At 54.2% G+C, this 15,606-nt stretch overlaps 2 protein-coding genes across 5 annotated transcripts in view; both read right to left on the bottom strand.

The window, feature by feature from the left end:
- The window catches only part of WDR97 (WD repeat domain 97), a 40,657-nt gene extending 31,670 nt beyond the window's left edge, over positions 1–8,987 (bottom strand). For both annotated transcript variants that reach the window (XM_060278203.1, XM_060278204.1), the window contains exons 1-4: positions 8,844–8,987; positions 3,127–3,313; positions 2,685–2,869; positions 777–1,366 (exon numbers count right to left, since the gene is read on the bottom strand). In XM_060278203.1, coding sequence (XP_060134186.1) covers positions 777–1,366; positions 2,685–2,869; positions 3,127–3,151 — 800 coding nt within the window. In that variant the 5' untranslated portion in view covers positions 3,152–3,313; positions 8,844–8,987. The remainder of the gene's footprint in view (positions 1–776; positions 1,367–2,684; positions 2,870–3,126; positions 3,314–8,843) is intronic.
- A 138-nt stretch (positions 8,988–9,125) lies between these two features.
- Positions 9,126–14,914, bottom strand: MAF1 (MAF1 homolog, negative regulator of RNA polymerase III). Of its 3 annotated transcripts, none has more exons than XM_035124649.2 (8): positions 14,570–14,914; positions 13,232–13,376; positions 12,983–13,111; positions 12,295–12,460; positions 11,421–11,542; positions 10,975–11,094; positions 10,708–10,833; positions 9,126–10,479 (listed from the first exon to the last, which is right to left on the bottom strand). In XM_035124649.2, the coding sequence occupies exons 2-8, from the start codon at positions 13,312–13,314 to the stop codon at positions 10,458–10,460; spliced, it is 768 nt and encodes a 255-aa protein (XP_034980540.1). In that variant the 5' UTR covers positions 13,315–13,376; positions 14,570–14,914; the 3' UTR covers positions 9,126–10,457. The 3 variants fall into 3 exon arrangements, with proteins under 3 accessions (XP_034980540.1, XP_034980542.1, XP_034980541.1); XM_035124651.2 differs by lacking the exon at positions 14,570–14,914 and adding an exon at positions 13,683–14,223; XM_035124650.2 differs by lacking the exon at positions 14,570–14,914 and having other exon boundaries at positions 13,232–14,223.
- Positions 14,915–15,606: the final 692 nt, after the last annotated feature.

Genomic DNA, 15,606 nt, shown 5'->3' with positions numbered 1-15,606 from the left:
CTGAAGCTCTCAAAGTGTGTTAATGATTAACTGATGATGTTCTCTGCTCTTACAGGTGAGTGTTTAACCTTAGGTCACATGATTAAGGTATTCAATCGCAAATTTGCCATTTTGAGAGGGAGTTGCCTTTTGGATCTTTGTTCCCAGGCACAGCGGGAGGAGGAGGGGCAAATTACCCTCTCCGGGAGCTGTATAGACTTAGGCTGGATCCACGCTCACACAAGCTATGGAATAAACAGAGCTTTGATTTTTGCAGAATGTAATTATGTTATATATTTAAGAAGAAGAACCTATGCTTGAATGTGCATATGCTTTATACAACTTTCTGGTGGTACCATTGTTTTGTACCTGTTTTTGAGGAAGTTCTGGTTAGTGAAGCTTTGAATCTGATTGATGGGTCTGGGCAATTTGTATTCCAATAGGATTCCGTTTTTATGTATCCAATTGTTTCAAGCTGCACAATATTAAAATCTGTAACAATTATCTCCCTTAGTGGGTTTGCAAGCCACTGCTCCAAATGATGCTTTTTTATAGAGTAGGGTGGGGTGGGAGGCACTGGAAATGAATTTATGGAACCAAGGGGGTGGCAGACCAGAAAAGTTCGGGAACGGCTGCCTTAAATAGTCCAAGATGGAACAAGAAGGAACCTGCCCCAGCTCTGCCCCCAAGAGAGCAGCCCTGAAAGGCCATCCTTCCATGGGGGGAACCTGTTCCCAGTGGGGGCCTCTCTCCTTGCTGGGAGGCCAGTTCTCTGCAGGGCCCGGGAGGAGCCTCACCTGCTGTGAAGTTCCATCTTGAAAGAGAGGAGTTTCCCATTGGAGACATCCCAGGCCGCTGCTCCAGTCATGCTGGAGGCAAAGCAGCGCTGGGGCTGGAAGCTGCTGGTGTCCAGGGCGATGTGGGAGAAGACGTCTCCAGGCCCCAGGCCCTCCCTCAGGATGGCGCGGCACTGCAGGCTCCGGCAGCCATAGCGGAAGTCCCAGATGGTCAGGTTCCCTTCCCCCGCGGTCAGGATCCGGTTCAGGTTCTCGCTGTAGATCCCGCATCGGATGGGCACGGCAGAGCGGACCTGGGAGAGCAGCTGGAAGTCGGAGTCCAGGACCTGGAGGCCGCCCTCGTCCCAAGCCACAAACTGGTTGACCATTGAGGCGTACAGGATTCCCACCATGGGGGCAGGGGCCCTCAGGCAGCTCTTGTAGGAGCCGTCCTCCCTCAAGAAGTGCAGCTTGTTCTCCGAGTCGAGCACCACAAAGCGGTTCCCGTGCAAATGGTACGTCACGCAGCGTACGGGGCTGCCCAAGACTGAGCGACTCAGGTGCTGCAGGCCGTGGCTCAGGTGGATGGGCTTCAAGTCCTCCTTCTTCATCTGCAAGAGGGAGACAAAGGACAGGCAGTGTTGGCCCCGCCACCAGCAAGAGCATTGGGCCGAGGGGAGCGCGCTCTGCATGCGCTTATTCCTCCCAAATCTACCATGTTATGATTCCTTTTCTGGAAGTTTCATGGGAGCTGCATGTTCCTTGGAGGGTGAACGGTTGTTTTCTGCTGCTCCAGAGAAGCGGACACGGAGCAATGGATTCAAACTACAAGAAAGAAGATTCCACCTAAACACTAGGAAGAACTTCCTGACAGTAAGAGCTGTTCGACAGTGGAATTTCCTGCCAAGGAGTGTGGTGGAGTCTCCTTCTTTGGAGGTCTTTAAGCAGAGGCTTGACAGGCATATGTCAAGAATGCTTTGATGGTGTTTCCTGCTTGGCAGGGGGTTGGACTGGATGGCCCTTGGGGTCTCTTCCAACTCTATGATTCTATGATTCTATGACCCGTATGAGGGGACTAGGGCCTCAGCCCCGGGTGTCATCACTGGGGGGGGGTGACAAAATGAGTTTAAAATCAATAAAAAATGCTCTCAGGGAGCAGGAGGCTGGCAAACACCTTGATGGCAGAACAAAACATGTTAAGGAAGGCCCCCCAAAGGGAGTGGCAAATATTGGCTGCTTTTGCGAGCGGCTCAGAATGCGAGGCAGAGGAGGTCAGGACAACCAACAGGGCTTGGCCCTGACGTTCTCCTTCGTGCTCCTACTACCCAAATATGGCGGGGCAGCACATGGTTTTAAAAACGGAATTCACTCCCAAAAGATGCCGTCATGGTCACCTCCTTAGATTTCTCTAAATGCGGATTTGCCACGTTCATGAAGAAAAGGGCGGTCAAAAGCTACTCGCTTCAACAGCTGTGTTTTGCTGCCGCCTGTCGGAGGCAGAAAATGCCTCTGAGTGCCAGCTGCCAGGAATCCCAAATGAGGAGAGCAGAGCCCTGAGGCACTTGGGTCTTTCTCGAGGGCTCACTTGGGCATCTTGTTGGCCCCTGAGATTCAGAGCACATTTGCAGGGAGCAGGAAGAGAGGAACAAGGTGCCAATGGATAAGCATGTCAAGACCCTGGGTGTCCCCTTCCACAAGAGGGTTCACGTCAGCCCCCTCCAAAAGCCTGTTTGCAATGGCAGGAAACATCTCTGGGAGATGGATACTTGAGACAGGTGTGTGGTGCCATTTTCTGAGCAGGTCCGAGCGGCTGGTGCCCTGGCACCTCTCCTCTCCTGATCCCCAGGCGCTGAGGATTTCATTGAGATACAGCTGCCACCTCTGGATCCCCCTGGCCAGACCGGTTTCTCCCGCAAGAAATGTACCTACCATGTCCAGAGCGCGGCGCAGGCGTTTCTGGAGTATGGTCCAGTACTGGTACGGCTTGCTTTGCCGCGTCCTGGGTGGCGGCTGGGGCTCATTCTGCTTCTCCGCCGCCGCCGCTTCCACCTCCTTTGTATTTTCGACTTGCTCTGAGCACAGGCGCAGCCGCTTCCTTCGTCCTCCACGAGTGGCTGTTGGAGGAAGGGGGGAGCCGATAATGATGGCACAAGTGACCCGTCGGTTCCCTCCACACCCCTGAACTCACTGGTACCCATTTGTCTCTGGGTCTCTGCCTCCCCCCAGCCCCCACGCCTCTGAGAGCATCACCCCTCGGGGACCACTCCTGGCTTTGCTCAGTGGTTGATGAGGCTGGTGCACACACCCAGGGGCAGGGTCTGGACCCCCCAGGGCTGCTATAACCACCCCACCCCGATGCCACCCTGCTTACAGCTTCTGCCTTCCGCCTCCATCATCCCTGTAAGTTCTGCCTTTCTCCAGACAGCAGAATCCTCGCCTCGGAGGAGAACAGATCAGCTCATTCACACAGAGGATGCCAAAGGGAACCAAGCGCCTTCTTAGAACCTGCAAAGCTGGACTTGGAACCAGCTTTCAAGGCACAGGGTCCGCACCAGAACCTGGAAAAGTATCAATAATACTTTGTTTTAATAATACTTTTATCATTTATACCCCGTCCCTCTGGCTGGGACGCCCCAGCCACCCTGGGTAACTATTAACCATGAGAGTGTTTCTGTAGAAATGCAGAGGGATTTCAGCTCATCTGTTGGAAGCGATCAGGTGGAATTGCAAATTATAGTCCATATTTATTGGAGGTATCGTGCTTTTTCATATGTACATCCAGCTCAGTTCTCCCCACAACAGTAGGCATGTCATAGGGAATTGGGGAGAAGTTCCCATAAGAGCCACACAAGGAAGCCACCCACCCCAGGCCTCATCGCGTGTCCACCTAAACCACGGATTATTTAAGAAATCATAAAGTCACCATGTGTTTTGTCCCGATGGTGATGGTCACCATAAGGTCCCAGGGAAGGTTGCAACAATTTAAGAATCATATTAAAGACAGTTTAAACCCAATTACAATCTCAACTAGAGAGCGTCCTCTCTCAGCAGTCAAAGGCCAGGCAAGGTAAAAAAAGAGATGCATGTTTCTTAATAAGGTCTCAATAGCCATCCCATCATCAGACAGAATCTTTCCAGGGCAGGTTAAATGATGAAATGCAAATGTTTAAAAGCAACGTTGATGTACGAGTTGCACTTTCCACCCAAGGGGAGCTCAGAATAAAAATGACCTGCTACATGCAAATCCCCAAAATGCAGGCCAGTGTATCCCAAGAGCATCCCGATGACACACACACATCAATCTCAGGGGAAAGCTGTAGCACCCATTTCTGACGCAGCTTCTCCTCCTCTGGAGCTCAGGCCCAAACACCTTACAAGTCCACCTTCTCCCAGAGCGACAGCCCCGTTTCTCTCGGGAAGCCCTCACGACAGCCCTGCAGGGCTGGCTGGGGCCTCAGCATGGCTCCCTGCAGCTCCGGCTGCCTCCAGGAAGGGCACAGGAGCAGGGCCTGGGAGGAGGAGCTGGCACCCAGCCACATCCCTGGGGGGCAGCAGCAGCAGGAGAGCCTCCCCTCTTCTCCTTTGGCTCCTGGGACTTCGCAAGCTGGCAGCATTTACCTGGGGCCGGCGGGAGCCTGGGCTGGCCGAGCCACGTTGCCGTGGAGACAGGCGTTCTGTTGACTAGCCTGGCCCTCGGGGCAGGATTTGCAGGCAGCGAGGGATAGCCCTCCAGGGTGCTGGGCTTGGCATGCCCCGAGGGTGCGCCATGAGGTGGCAGCCAGTCAATCCTCAGGAGGGAACAGAGGTCCCTTGCCTGTCCTGGTGTGGACGGAGGGAAGGTGGCCAAGCTTAGTTCTTCCCTGGCCTTGCAGAAAAGTGAGCATCCCTTTTGTCTCCTAGGTGGCCGGGCTGTGGCCTGCCGCCTTCTTTGATGAAAAAGTTCGATTGTTATTTCTTTACTTCAATATTGTGTTTCCACCCCTTTTCCTTTAAGGAGCTCAAGGTGGCCCATGTGGGTTTTCTTCCTTCCCATGTTCTCCTCACAACCACCCTACCAGGTAGGCTAGGCTGAGAGGCAGCGACTGACCTCCAAGGTCCTGGCTGAGCAGGGATTGGAATGCTGGCCTCTCCCAGATCCTGGTAGGGCACTCTAACCACTGCACCACCCTGCAAACCAAGGAGATCTTTGAGGAGGAGGTTGCCGTCTCTCACCCCAGCAAGGGGCCAGTTTCCTCAAGAGCCCCGGCAGAGGGAGAAAGGCTGCGTCCTGACTCAGTTCAGTTAGGGATCTTCCTTCTATGACACCCGAGGGAGAGGGTGTAATTCAAAAGGGGGCTCTGTATTGTTATAATACCGGTAATAATAATAATAATAATAATAATAATAATAATAATAATAATAATATTTATACCCCGCCCATCTGGCTGGGTTTCCCCAGCCACTCTGGGCGGCTTCCAACCGAATATTAAAAACAATACAGCATCAAACATTAAAAACTTCCCTAAACAGGGCCGCCTTCAGTTGTCTTCTAAAAGTAAAATAGTTACTTATTGCCTTGACATCTGCTGGGAGGGCGTTCCACAGGGCGGGTGCCACTACCGAGAAGGCCCTCTGCCTGGTTCCCTGTAACTTGGCTTCTCACAACGAGGGAACCACCAGAAGGCCCTTGGCGCTGGACCTCAGTGTCCGGGCAGAACGATGGGGGTGGAGACGCTCCTTCAGGTATACTGGACCGAGGCCGTTTAGGGCTTTAAAGGTCAGTACCAACACTTTGAATTGTGCTCAGAAACGTACTGGGAGCCAGTGTAGATCTCTCAGGACTGGTGATATGTGGTCCCGGCGGGGTCCCAGCAGAGGAGCTGCTGCTTCTCACAAATGCGCCGGGAGCAGGAAGCCAGGCCATGGTCCCCCACCCAGGCTCTGTCCCTTTCAGTGCCCACCTTTCGGAATGAGTTCTTGAAGGGCAGCAGGAGGGAAGGAGAGGACGGAGCGACTCGCCTGCCAAGGGGTGACATGACAGAAGTTTATGGAGAAAGCGGAGTTTTCTCCCTCTCTCACAACCCTGGAACTTGCGGACATCCCACGAAGCTGAACGTTGGGAGATTCAGAAAGTCCTTCTTAATACAGCTGTGGAACTCCCTCCCCCCAGGAGACTGTGGTGGATGGCTTTGAGAGAGAATTCAGTTGTCTTCTAGAAGTTTGGTAGTTGTTTTTCTCTTTGACATCGGATGGGAGGGCGTTCCACAGGGTAGGTGCCACCACCAAGAAGGCCCTCTGCCTGGTTACCTGCAACTTGGCTTCTCGCAACAAGGGAACTGCCAGAAGGCCCTCGGTGCTGGACCTCAGTGTCCGGGCAGAAGGATGGAGGTGGAGACGCTCCTTCAGGTATGCTGGACCGAGGCCATTTAGGGCTTTAAAGATCAGCACCGACACTTTGAATTGTGCTGGGAAACGTACTGGGAGCCAATGTAGATCTTTCAAGACCGGGGTCATGTGGTCTCGGCGGCCGCTCCCAGTCACCAGTCTAGCTGCCGCATTCTGGATTAGTTGTAGTTTCCGTGGTGTAGCTCTCCCTTGCAGGGCAGCAGCAGAAAGTGTAGGCTAAGGGCCACGAATCTCACAGCACTGGCACCAGATCAAGCAGCTACCAAAGGTCTGTGTCCCCACTGCCTTCCTGGAACCAGCAGGAACAGGAAAATGATGCGCAGGAAGCATTCAGGTGCCACAGGTGACCCCCCCCCCCCCGCAATGCCAGGGCAAGCTTTAAAGGAACATTGTGGGACTTCTGTTGGGAGGAGGGGAAAAGTGACCATGACGTACATTTGAGCGCAGCAGTTGAAATTGAGGCAAGCCCAGATAGAATTCCATTAGCCTACCCTACCGCAAGGAGTCAAAGAATATAAAATTGCCAGCATCAGTTCCTCGCTGTGGCTGACCAGGTGTCCTGTCCTTCCTTCCTAAACCACCTTTATCTTCCATGGATCTCAAAGTGGCCTGCATGGTTCTCCTCTCCATTTCATCCTCACAACCACCCTGTGAGGGAGATTAGGGCTTTTTTGAGAGAGCGCCCAGCAGGCGTCAAGAGTTTGTTACACATGGTGTCTCTTTACCTGCCTACATTTGTTTTTGGGCAGGAGACATGCGGAAGGATGAGGGCAATGTTAATTGGTTGATAATGATTTATGTAGAAAGGTGGGGAGAACGTATTAGAAATAAAGATTGAAATCAAGCTCAGGCTTCACAGTCCCCCAGATTACCCCCCCAGCACCTGGTGGAGCTGCCCCCTTATCCCACAAATCAAGGCAGGCTTGGTTCGAAATTACAGGTAGGTAGCCGTGTTGGTCTGAGTCGAAGCAAAATAAAAAAAATCCTTCAGTAGCACCTTAAAGACCAACTAAGTTTTTATTTTGGTATGAGCTTTCGTGTGCATGCACACTTCTTCAGATACACTCGAAACAGAAGTGTCAGACCCTTATGAATATACAGAGGGTGGTGGGGGTGGGTGGGAATGGGTGATGGGCTGATGGGAGTGGTAAACCTGTAGATGGCTGTTATCGGCTGCTGATGACTGCAATAAGGAACAGACTGGAAAGAGAAGTTGCTGAATTGGAACTCATTACCAAGCTTAAAACCATGGAGCCACCTGGGATGAATAATGACATCGGATTCTTATCTCATTATGCATGATCAAGCTTTCTTTAGCGCCTCAGCCCAGGACTAATTGCAGTCATCAGCAGTCGTTAACAGCCATCTACAGGTTTACCACTCCCATCAGCCCATCACCCATTCCCACCCACCCCCACCACCCTCTGTATATTCATAAGGGTCTGACACTTCTGTTTCAAGTGTATCTGAAGAAGTGTGCATGCACACGAAAGCTCATACCAAAATAAAAACTTAGTTGGTCTTTGAAGGAATTTTTTTTTTTTTGGTTTGAAATGCTTGCAGTGCTGCAACTTTGCCCCCCCCCTCAAATGTCAGTGGAGAAACAGGACCTTCAGAAGTGAAGAAACTGATGGAAAATGTTGAGCATCAAACATCTCTCCCACCCAGTTTGCACCAGTGGACTGAAGCAATCCAAAGCAGAGGAGGGTCTTTTGCCAGAATCGAATTTTGGGGCAGGCTAACACAGGTGGCGCTGTGGTCTAAACCACAGAGCCTAGGGCTTGCCGATCAGAAGGTCGGCGGTTCAAATCCCCACAACAGGTTGAGCTCCCATTGCTCTGTCCCTGCTCCTGCCAAACTAGCAGTTCGAAAGCACAGTGAAAGTAGATAAATAGGTACCGCACCGGCAGGAAGGTAAACGACGTTTCCATGGGCTGCTCTGGTTTCGCCAGAAGCGGCTCAGTCATGCTGGCCACATGCCCCGGGAAAACTGTCTGCAGACAAACGCCGGCTCCCTCGGCCTGTAAGCGAGAAGAGCGCCACAACCCCCCCCCCGAGTTGTCTGGCTTCCTGGGTGTGGTCTTGCAGGTTCCTCCTGAAGATGGGGCCTCCAGCTCTGGCCTGAGCCTGCTCCTCCCCCAATAACCCCACATGTGGTGGAGGTGAGGGGGGGCAAGCTTCAGATTAATTACACAGACACCCTCCTTGTTGAGACTTTCTTGTCCCAGCAGGCGTTTTAAGGAAGCGTTCTGGTTTATGATACGCTTTTATTATTTCAATGTCTATATGGTTTTTATACACCACTTAGAAATGCTACTGATTAAATGGCATATAACTGTCTTAAATAAATAACACACACACACAAACATACACACACACAAACCAGTTAAGATTGAAGGCTTGAGTCAGCCCTTCCGGTCACCATCTAGGCTCAGTGAAGAGACAACTGCCCCACGTCCCTCTACCAAGGTGTGAGCCAGGACTGGCTGCCCTTTGCATGTTGTTGGCAGGGTGGAGGAAGAGGCCTCAGGGTACTGGCGCATGTGGATGATGTCACAACACCCCAAGCCATGAGCCACACTGTGGTCCAGACCCAGACCCCTGAAGTTGTGCCAGTTCAGGGGCAAGACTGCTATTTCTCAACCCTCCAAAACTGCCTGTCCACACATACAATTCACCACTGGGATATCAAGGCAGACTTACCAGGGACAGGGAGAGAATTCTAGAAATCATTTTGCTCTGTTGTTCTTTGCCTGCCCCAAAGGGAGTGAAAGAGGCTGGGCCAGAAATGCAAGAGCAGTCCTGAAGGATGAGGCTGGCCCACAGAAGCGCACAAAGCCCCACCTGTTGCGCTCACAGCTACAGCTTCCTGGGCAACAAATAAGTTCTGAGAGGGCTGTGGGGGGCAGTCACAAAGCAGACCCTTCCCCTCTGGCACCCTCTCCCCATCCAGATGCTCCTTCGAGGAAACAGAACGATGTCAAGTCGCAGAGAGAAAAACGTTTATAACTGCAACAATAAAATTGCTAGGCAACAGAGTTAAACAGGAGGTGGCAAACAGGCCAGTGGATCTAAAGGGAAAGAGGCAAAGGGGTGCTCCAAAATCACTTGCTGCCTAGCACAGGGGCAAGGGAAGCAGGGGGAAACAGCTGCGGGGAAGTCTCAAGGGGACCAAAGGCAGGCTCCTTCTCAACCCAACCTTTTGGCAGAGGGGTGGTGAACAGGGGACCAGGCCTGTTGTTCTCGGCAGGTTGCTCCAAATGGTGGGCCTGGAGTGATTTTGCCCAGATGAGAAGCCGAAGGATAGAGGCCCCTACAGCCATAGCCCTCTGGAATCAGACCACAAGACTGCAGAAAAGACGGCAAGACACCCCCCCCCCCCGAGGGAATCCAAGTCAGTGCAAGAGAAAGGGGGGAGCGAGAAAGGGGGGGCCACTTTCACAGCCCCATACTACGATGGCAAGGGAATGAGAGCAGCCCCCTTCTGCTCTGCCAGCGCCAATGTTCCTTCAGCTCTTGAGCAGAGGAGGTACCAGGCACTCCCTCCTATCAACCCAGAAATGAGTTCGTTGGGCTACGGAGTGGAGCCTGAAAGGTGGAAGGAGGCTGGCATAGGAAAGGGCGCAGGGAGGGTGGATGGGGGAGACACGAGCACAGAGGTTTGGGCCGGAATACAAAAATAAAACTCTATGAGCTCTTGGGGAAAAGCAAAGCAGCCAAACTACCAAGGTGCTCAAACCCCGACTTCTGCCAGTCCAGGACACTCGGCACCAATGTCTTTTGCAGCCAAAAACAAGGGAGGGGGAGATGCCACCATCAGGAAATCCAGCTTCTGCATGTTGTGCAGTCTTTAGCAGGTTGTAGCATCTGGAAGTCAGCAGAGGCCAACTCTGGGGCAAAAAGGGGCCCACAGACACTTGAAACTGACGGACAAATCTCCAGGGAGGGTCAGTCTGAGCGGGTCCAGCGTCCTGAGGAAAGAGAGGCACAGCCCCAAACCCAGACAGGTGCAGCCTCCTCACCATGGTGGCTGCTGCTGCTGCTGCTGCTGCAGATGAACGGAGGGCATTTGCTCTGACGCCACTTGGAACAGAAAAGTGCTTCTCGGGGGCTGGACAAAGTTTCCAGTGCTGCAGGGGTGCCAAAGCCTGCAGGCAGACAAAGGGACTGGCTGGCAGCATCCTTGGGAGTCTGGAGGCACCAGCTGGTCAGGCAGCAACCACAGGGCCAATAGGCAGAGCAACGCAACGCTGGGCTAGTCTGGGGGAACACGCTGGAGGAGCCGTCTTCAGAGGGGGCGCAAAAGAGCCCAAGAAGTCACATGCAGATCACTTGTCTCCTGCAGACAGGAAAGGAAGTCCTCAGCACCCCACAGCCTTTGTCTCCAGCCACAGGGAGAAGCAAAGCCCACCCAGCACCTCGCTCCCGGGAGGGGCCACCACCTGGGCTGCAGGCCACAAAGAGGTTGCTGCTGTCCCCAGCTGGGATCCCTAGGCCTTTTCAAGCTCTGGCCAACGCCAGTGGGGGAAGCGGGCACACAGGGGCTTCTTACACCAAGCCCCCTCACCTATCCTCCTCGATGCTGGCCCCGTCCTCGTCGCAGCGGCCGGCTGCCTCCTCCTCCTCCGCATCATCCTCGCTCAGATCCATGTTCAGCTCATTTCCCGCTTCGGGGTGAGGGTATGTGGAGCCACTGCAGAAAGAGAAGCCCACCACGTTATGGCTCCCGACGCCACAAGCTGCCCTTTGGACCAGGAAGGGGACCCAGGGAGCAGTGGGGGTGGGGAGGGATGGAGAAGGCCTCAAAACCTGCCATTTTGGCAGGGGCCCTGACCTGATGGAACGGCAGGTGAAAAAGACGATTCGCTTCAACCGCTTGTTGTAGAAGAAATAGTTGAAGGACCACAGGCTGCCCTCTTCTCCAAAGGGGTCCGAGTCCAGGTCCGGGTTGTAGCTACAGGGGCATAAAAAGTGGAATAATAATAATAATAATAATAATAATAATAATAATAATAATAATAATAATTTATTATTTATACCCCGCCCATCTGGTTGGGTTTCCCTAGCCACCCTGGGCAGCTTCCAACAGAATATTAACAATGCAATAAAACATGAAACATTAAAAACTTCCCTAAGCAGGGCTGCCTTCAGATGCCTTCTAAAAGTCAGATAGTTGTTTATTTCCTTGACATCTGATGGGAGGGTGTTCCACAGGGCAGGCTGCTAGCAAAGCAGCACCCACCCACCCCTTGGTGCCCGAGATCAGCACTGGGAGCCCACCTGTAGATGTCACACTCCGAGAGGCAGATCTCCTGGTCCACAGCGTCCCACAGGTGGGGCTTCAAGGCGCTGAAATCCTCCCGCACAGCAGAAAAGAGGCTGCAGTTCACAGCGTTGACGACCTGAAACAGACCCAGAGGGGAGCTTGGTGAGGGCCTGGTGCTGCAAAGAGAGAGGGGGCGCAGGTGTACGTTTGCCCCCCCCACCATCCCTGCACCGTCCCCAGGCGGCTACAGCATGGCCCTGCAGCAGCTCACGTGTGGGAGGCTTCAGGTAGACAGAAAGGATGCAGCTCCCCCCAGTCCTAGACTAGGTGAAGGGGCCAGAGAAGCCCCAGCCTTGAGCTGGACTGAAGGGGGGCATCCTCCAAGAGATGGACAGGTGGGGCCTGTCTAGGACAGCAGGTGCAGGTTCCAGCAGGAGAGCTGGGTGGGATCCAGGGGCATCCAAGCTGGAAAAGGGACCAGATATGCCAACGGATTCGCCTTATTCATCCCATACAGGTAAGCTTTAAGTAGCATGCACCACCAACCGCAGGGAGGGGTTTAATGACAGACGGATGTTTCCCCACCCCAAGCATCTCAGGGGCAAAAGATGCCCCTTCCTCTGTGGGAAGAGGGTAAAAAATGGGAGATGGAGCCTTTGGGTCAACGTGAAGGAAATCCTGCTCCACCTTCTCTAGAAGCCACTCCCTGGGACCCTGGCACTTTTCAATGCGGGGGGGGGGGAGAAGGGGGAGCAGAATTAGCAGGCACCCACGCAAAAAGCAGTGCTGGAGAACTGCTATCATATGTGGGGCTATGAGACAAGGAGGGTCAAGAGATCTGCTGACTTGTGTGGCAGGCCAGATTATCGTAGTGGGGTGGGGACTTACCCAGTTGAGACTCGGCTCCCGGCTGAATTCGTGGCTCTTGGCAGCACTGAAGTCGTAGTCAGGACGGAAGGACTCGTTGAGGGTGGCTATCAGGTAGAAGAGGGTCTTCCGACTGCATTTGTCGCTGAGTGGGCCCTCCTCGTCGCCACTTTGACTCTTGCTGAGCCTAGCACACAAGGAACAGGACTCGGTCTGTTACCTCCTCCTGGAGGAAGCCGTGGGCATCAGGCCGTGGGCCTTGGAATCTGCCATGCACTCCCCCCACTGCTAAGTTGCAGGAAGATCTGGGAAGCAGTGCGGAACGATCTCGACACAACAGCCTCAAAGCACCAGCTGAGAAAGGGCAGGGCCTGGGATGCTCCACAGAGAACAGAAGCAGCATTTCATGTAGCATTAAACCAAGAATGGGCGACTCGAGTGTTACTGGACTCCCAACTCCCATCGGCCCCAAAGGAGAACCTGGGAACAGGAAGTTCTGAGTTCCCCCTGGCAATATTTTTAATATTTTGTTGGAAGCTGCCCAGAGTGGCTGGAGAAACCCAGCCAGATGGGGGGGGGGATATAAATAATAAATTATTATTATAATTATAGGGTGAGACCCGCCTAGCCGAGAGAACTCTGATCCAGCCCACCAATGACGAGCCAGTTCTGCCTCCTCTGTGTGGGGTGAGGACGGGACAGCACATACCTGCTGGGGCTGATCCCGGTGGTTTGAGGTGGGGACAGGGCCTCAAGCACGTGGGGCTGCCCTTCCTGGCAGAACTGCTTGAAGAGGTGCTTGTCGTCACCGGCCATCTTGCAAGAGTAGCTCTCAATCCTGAGGGAAGACAGGCAAGAGGAGGTGGGGGGTGTCTCTCAATTTGGAGAGGCCTCTGAGCTGCAGAAAGGCACCCTTGGCGGCCACATGACCCAGTTCAGGAGCTGCCTTGCCACTCACCTGCCAATGATGTGTGCATCTCCTGTTTCCACCGTCAACTGGGAGTTTAGGGCTTCAAAACTAGAGTTTTCCAACAGCTTCATTTTTTGTACCTCCTGGCGCTGGACTAAATTCTCAGTATTTACCGCTTCAAGGTTGGAACTTCCTGGCAGTGACAGAGAGAGAAGGGCCCGTTAACAGACACCGCAGAGGAACAGAAGACCTTGGGCTCTGCTACTGCCCACCCATAAGGGGGCACTATACTCAAAGCATATCAAAAAAGCTGACAGGGAAGGAGGCCAGCACTGGCTCTGGAAGACCAGCAAGGCAGAGACTCATACAGGGATGCAGCTGACACCCCCCAGCTCTAGTCAGCACCTGTGAAATATTTCAGTGGAAAAGGTGAGTGTCATTTCCTGACATTTCCTGTCTTGACCTCAACTCCCCAAATGCCACCCAACTCAGAGCTCACCATAATTCCACTTGGCCTCTTGATCTCTAAGTCAACTAAAATAACAGTCTCTGTGGAGGAGGCAGATGGGAAATTATCTGAGGAGAACTGTGAGGTTAAGAAGCAAGCGGATGTGGTGCAGCTGGATGTGACAGCATTAAAAGAGGAGAGAGAAAAGTTACATGATCAAACGGTGACCCTAGAAATGTTTCCAAAGAATCCTCCTTGAGATTTTGTGGGGTCCCTGCTGTTTTTATTTTCTAAGGAAAATGTGGTTTACGAGAAACGTTCTCCGGTGCTAGCGAGCATTTACTTTGCGCTCCCCCACCTTCGGGAAAATTCCCGCGGACGCTCATGCATAGCCTGGGTGAGAGGCAAACACTAGTCCTAAAGTCACCTCTGGCTGGAATGGGAAAGAGGGTACACAGAAGAACGGGGGATTTAGAAGGGACCCCCAGAGTCATCTAGTCCAATCCCCGCGGTGCAGGAATCAGAAGACCGGCCAGGCCCCCCGATGAGCTTGGGTTGTTGCTTCAACCTCGGGGGAGGAACGCCCGCCCCGCCCTCGAGATTGGGGGGGGGGACTCCGACTCCCAGCCGCCCCAGGGAGGGCCCGGGAGCTGCGGCACAGCGCCGCCCTTCCCGCGAGGCCCGCCCCTCGCCCGCCCTCCGGCTCACCCCCCCCCCCCCGCGAAGGAGACGGGAAGCAAACACCACTTCCCGTCCTGCCCAGCGCCCCGCCGCCAAGCCTTTCTTCCCCAGGCCGGGCCTCCGAGAGACTCGGCTTCCCATGACGCCCCGCGGCACCAACGACGGCGCCTGCCGAGGCTGCCCCCGCGCGGGGCATGCCGGGAAGCGCAGTCCCGCCCCTCGAGGCCCTGACAGGCCCCCGGGGCCCCGTTACCCACCTGCCGCCGCCGCCGCTTTCCGGGCCTTCAGGGGTTGCGCGCCGTCGAGCAGCGCAGGCCGCGGGGGGAACTCGAACCGGGCGTCGCCGCCTCAGCCACCGCCGCCTCAGCCGCCGCCTCGGCCCCTCTCCGCCAGGCGGCCCTCAGGGGCCCCACCAACCCTGCCATGGCCCCGCTTGTTTGGCACGACGAGGCCTGCTAGTCGAGCGCCCGATTCTGAGTCGCCCTTCCGGCCTCCTTCCCTCCCTTCCTTCTGTCTTTCTTTCCTTCCTTCCTTCCTTCTTTCCTGCCAAGCGAAGCGACCGACTTGACTCTTCGGGCTTTGAGCAGAGGACGACAACAAGAGCGAGCGGCTCCGCCCCGCGCGGGCAGCGATTGGGCGCCAGCCAGTTTCGCCGTCTCTATTGGAGGAAACGGGTGCCCATCACTAGGGCTGACGCATCCCAGTGGCTCACCTACACGCTAATCAACGGCATGGGTCCAGCCCCACCCGTAGGGATAGAGCCGGGCTGTCATGGGCGGCCGCCTCAAGGCGCTGTTGAGCCGAGTGGGGAACAAAGAAGGGGCGGGGCAGCTGTCACTCAACGGGAGGGGCCACGCCCCCTTTCCCTAAGGGCGGGGGAGGGCGCCGTCTCTCAGACACATACTATACTGTATTGCGCGTGTGTCTTGTTTGTTGTTGTTTAGTCGTCTAGTCGTGTCCGACTCTTCGTGACCCCATGGACCAGAGCACGCCAGGCACTCCTGTCTTGCACTGCCTCCCGCAGTTTGGTCAAACTCATGTTCGTAGCTTCGAGAACACTGTCCAACCATCTTGTCCTCTGTCGTCCCCATCTCCTTGTGCCCTCCATCTTTCCCAACATCAGGGTATTTTCCAAGGATTCTTCTCTTCTCATGAGGTGGCCAAAGTATTGGAGCCTCAGCTTCACGATCTGTCCTTCCAGGGAGCACTCAGGGCTGATTTCCTTAAGAATGGATAGGTTTGATCTTCTTGCAGTCCATGGGACTCTCAAGAGTCTCCTCCAGCACCATAATTC

Source organism: Zootoca vivipara, chromosome 8 (assembly GCF_963506605.1).
Source record: "Zootoca vivipara chromosome 8, rZooViv1.1, whole genome shotgun sequence".
NCBI classification, from domain to species: domain Eukaryota; kingdom Metazoa; phylum Chordata; class Lepidosauria; order Squamata; family Lacertidae; genus Zootoca; species Zootoca vivipara.
This window is presented reverse-complemented; position numbering and strand designations above follow the sequence as displayed.

Excerpts from the sequence above, each read along its gene's own strand:
- MAF1 (XM_035124649.2), bottom strand. The coding sequence starts at position 13,314 with ATGAAGCTGTTGGAAAACTCTAGTTTTGAAGCCCTAAACTCCCAGTTG. Across the intron at positions 10,834-10,974 it reads TTCACCTGCCGTTCCATCAG|TGGCTCCACATACCCTCACC; the intron begins GTCAGGGCCCCT and ends CTCTTTCTGCAG. Across the intron at positions 10,480-10,707 it reads GCCAGCATCGAGGAGGATAG|GAGACAAGTGATCTGCATGT; the intron begins GTGAGGGGGCTT and ends TCCTGTCTGCAG.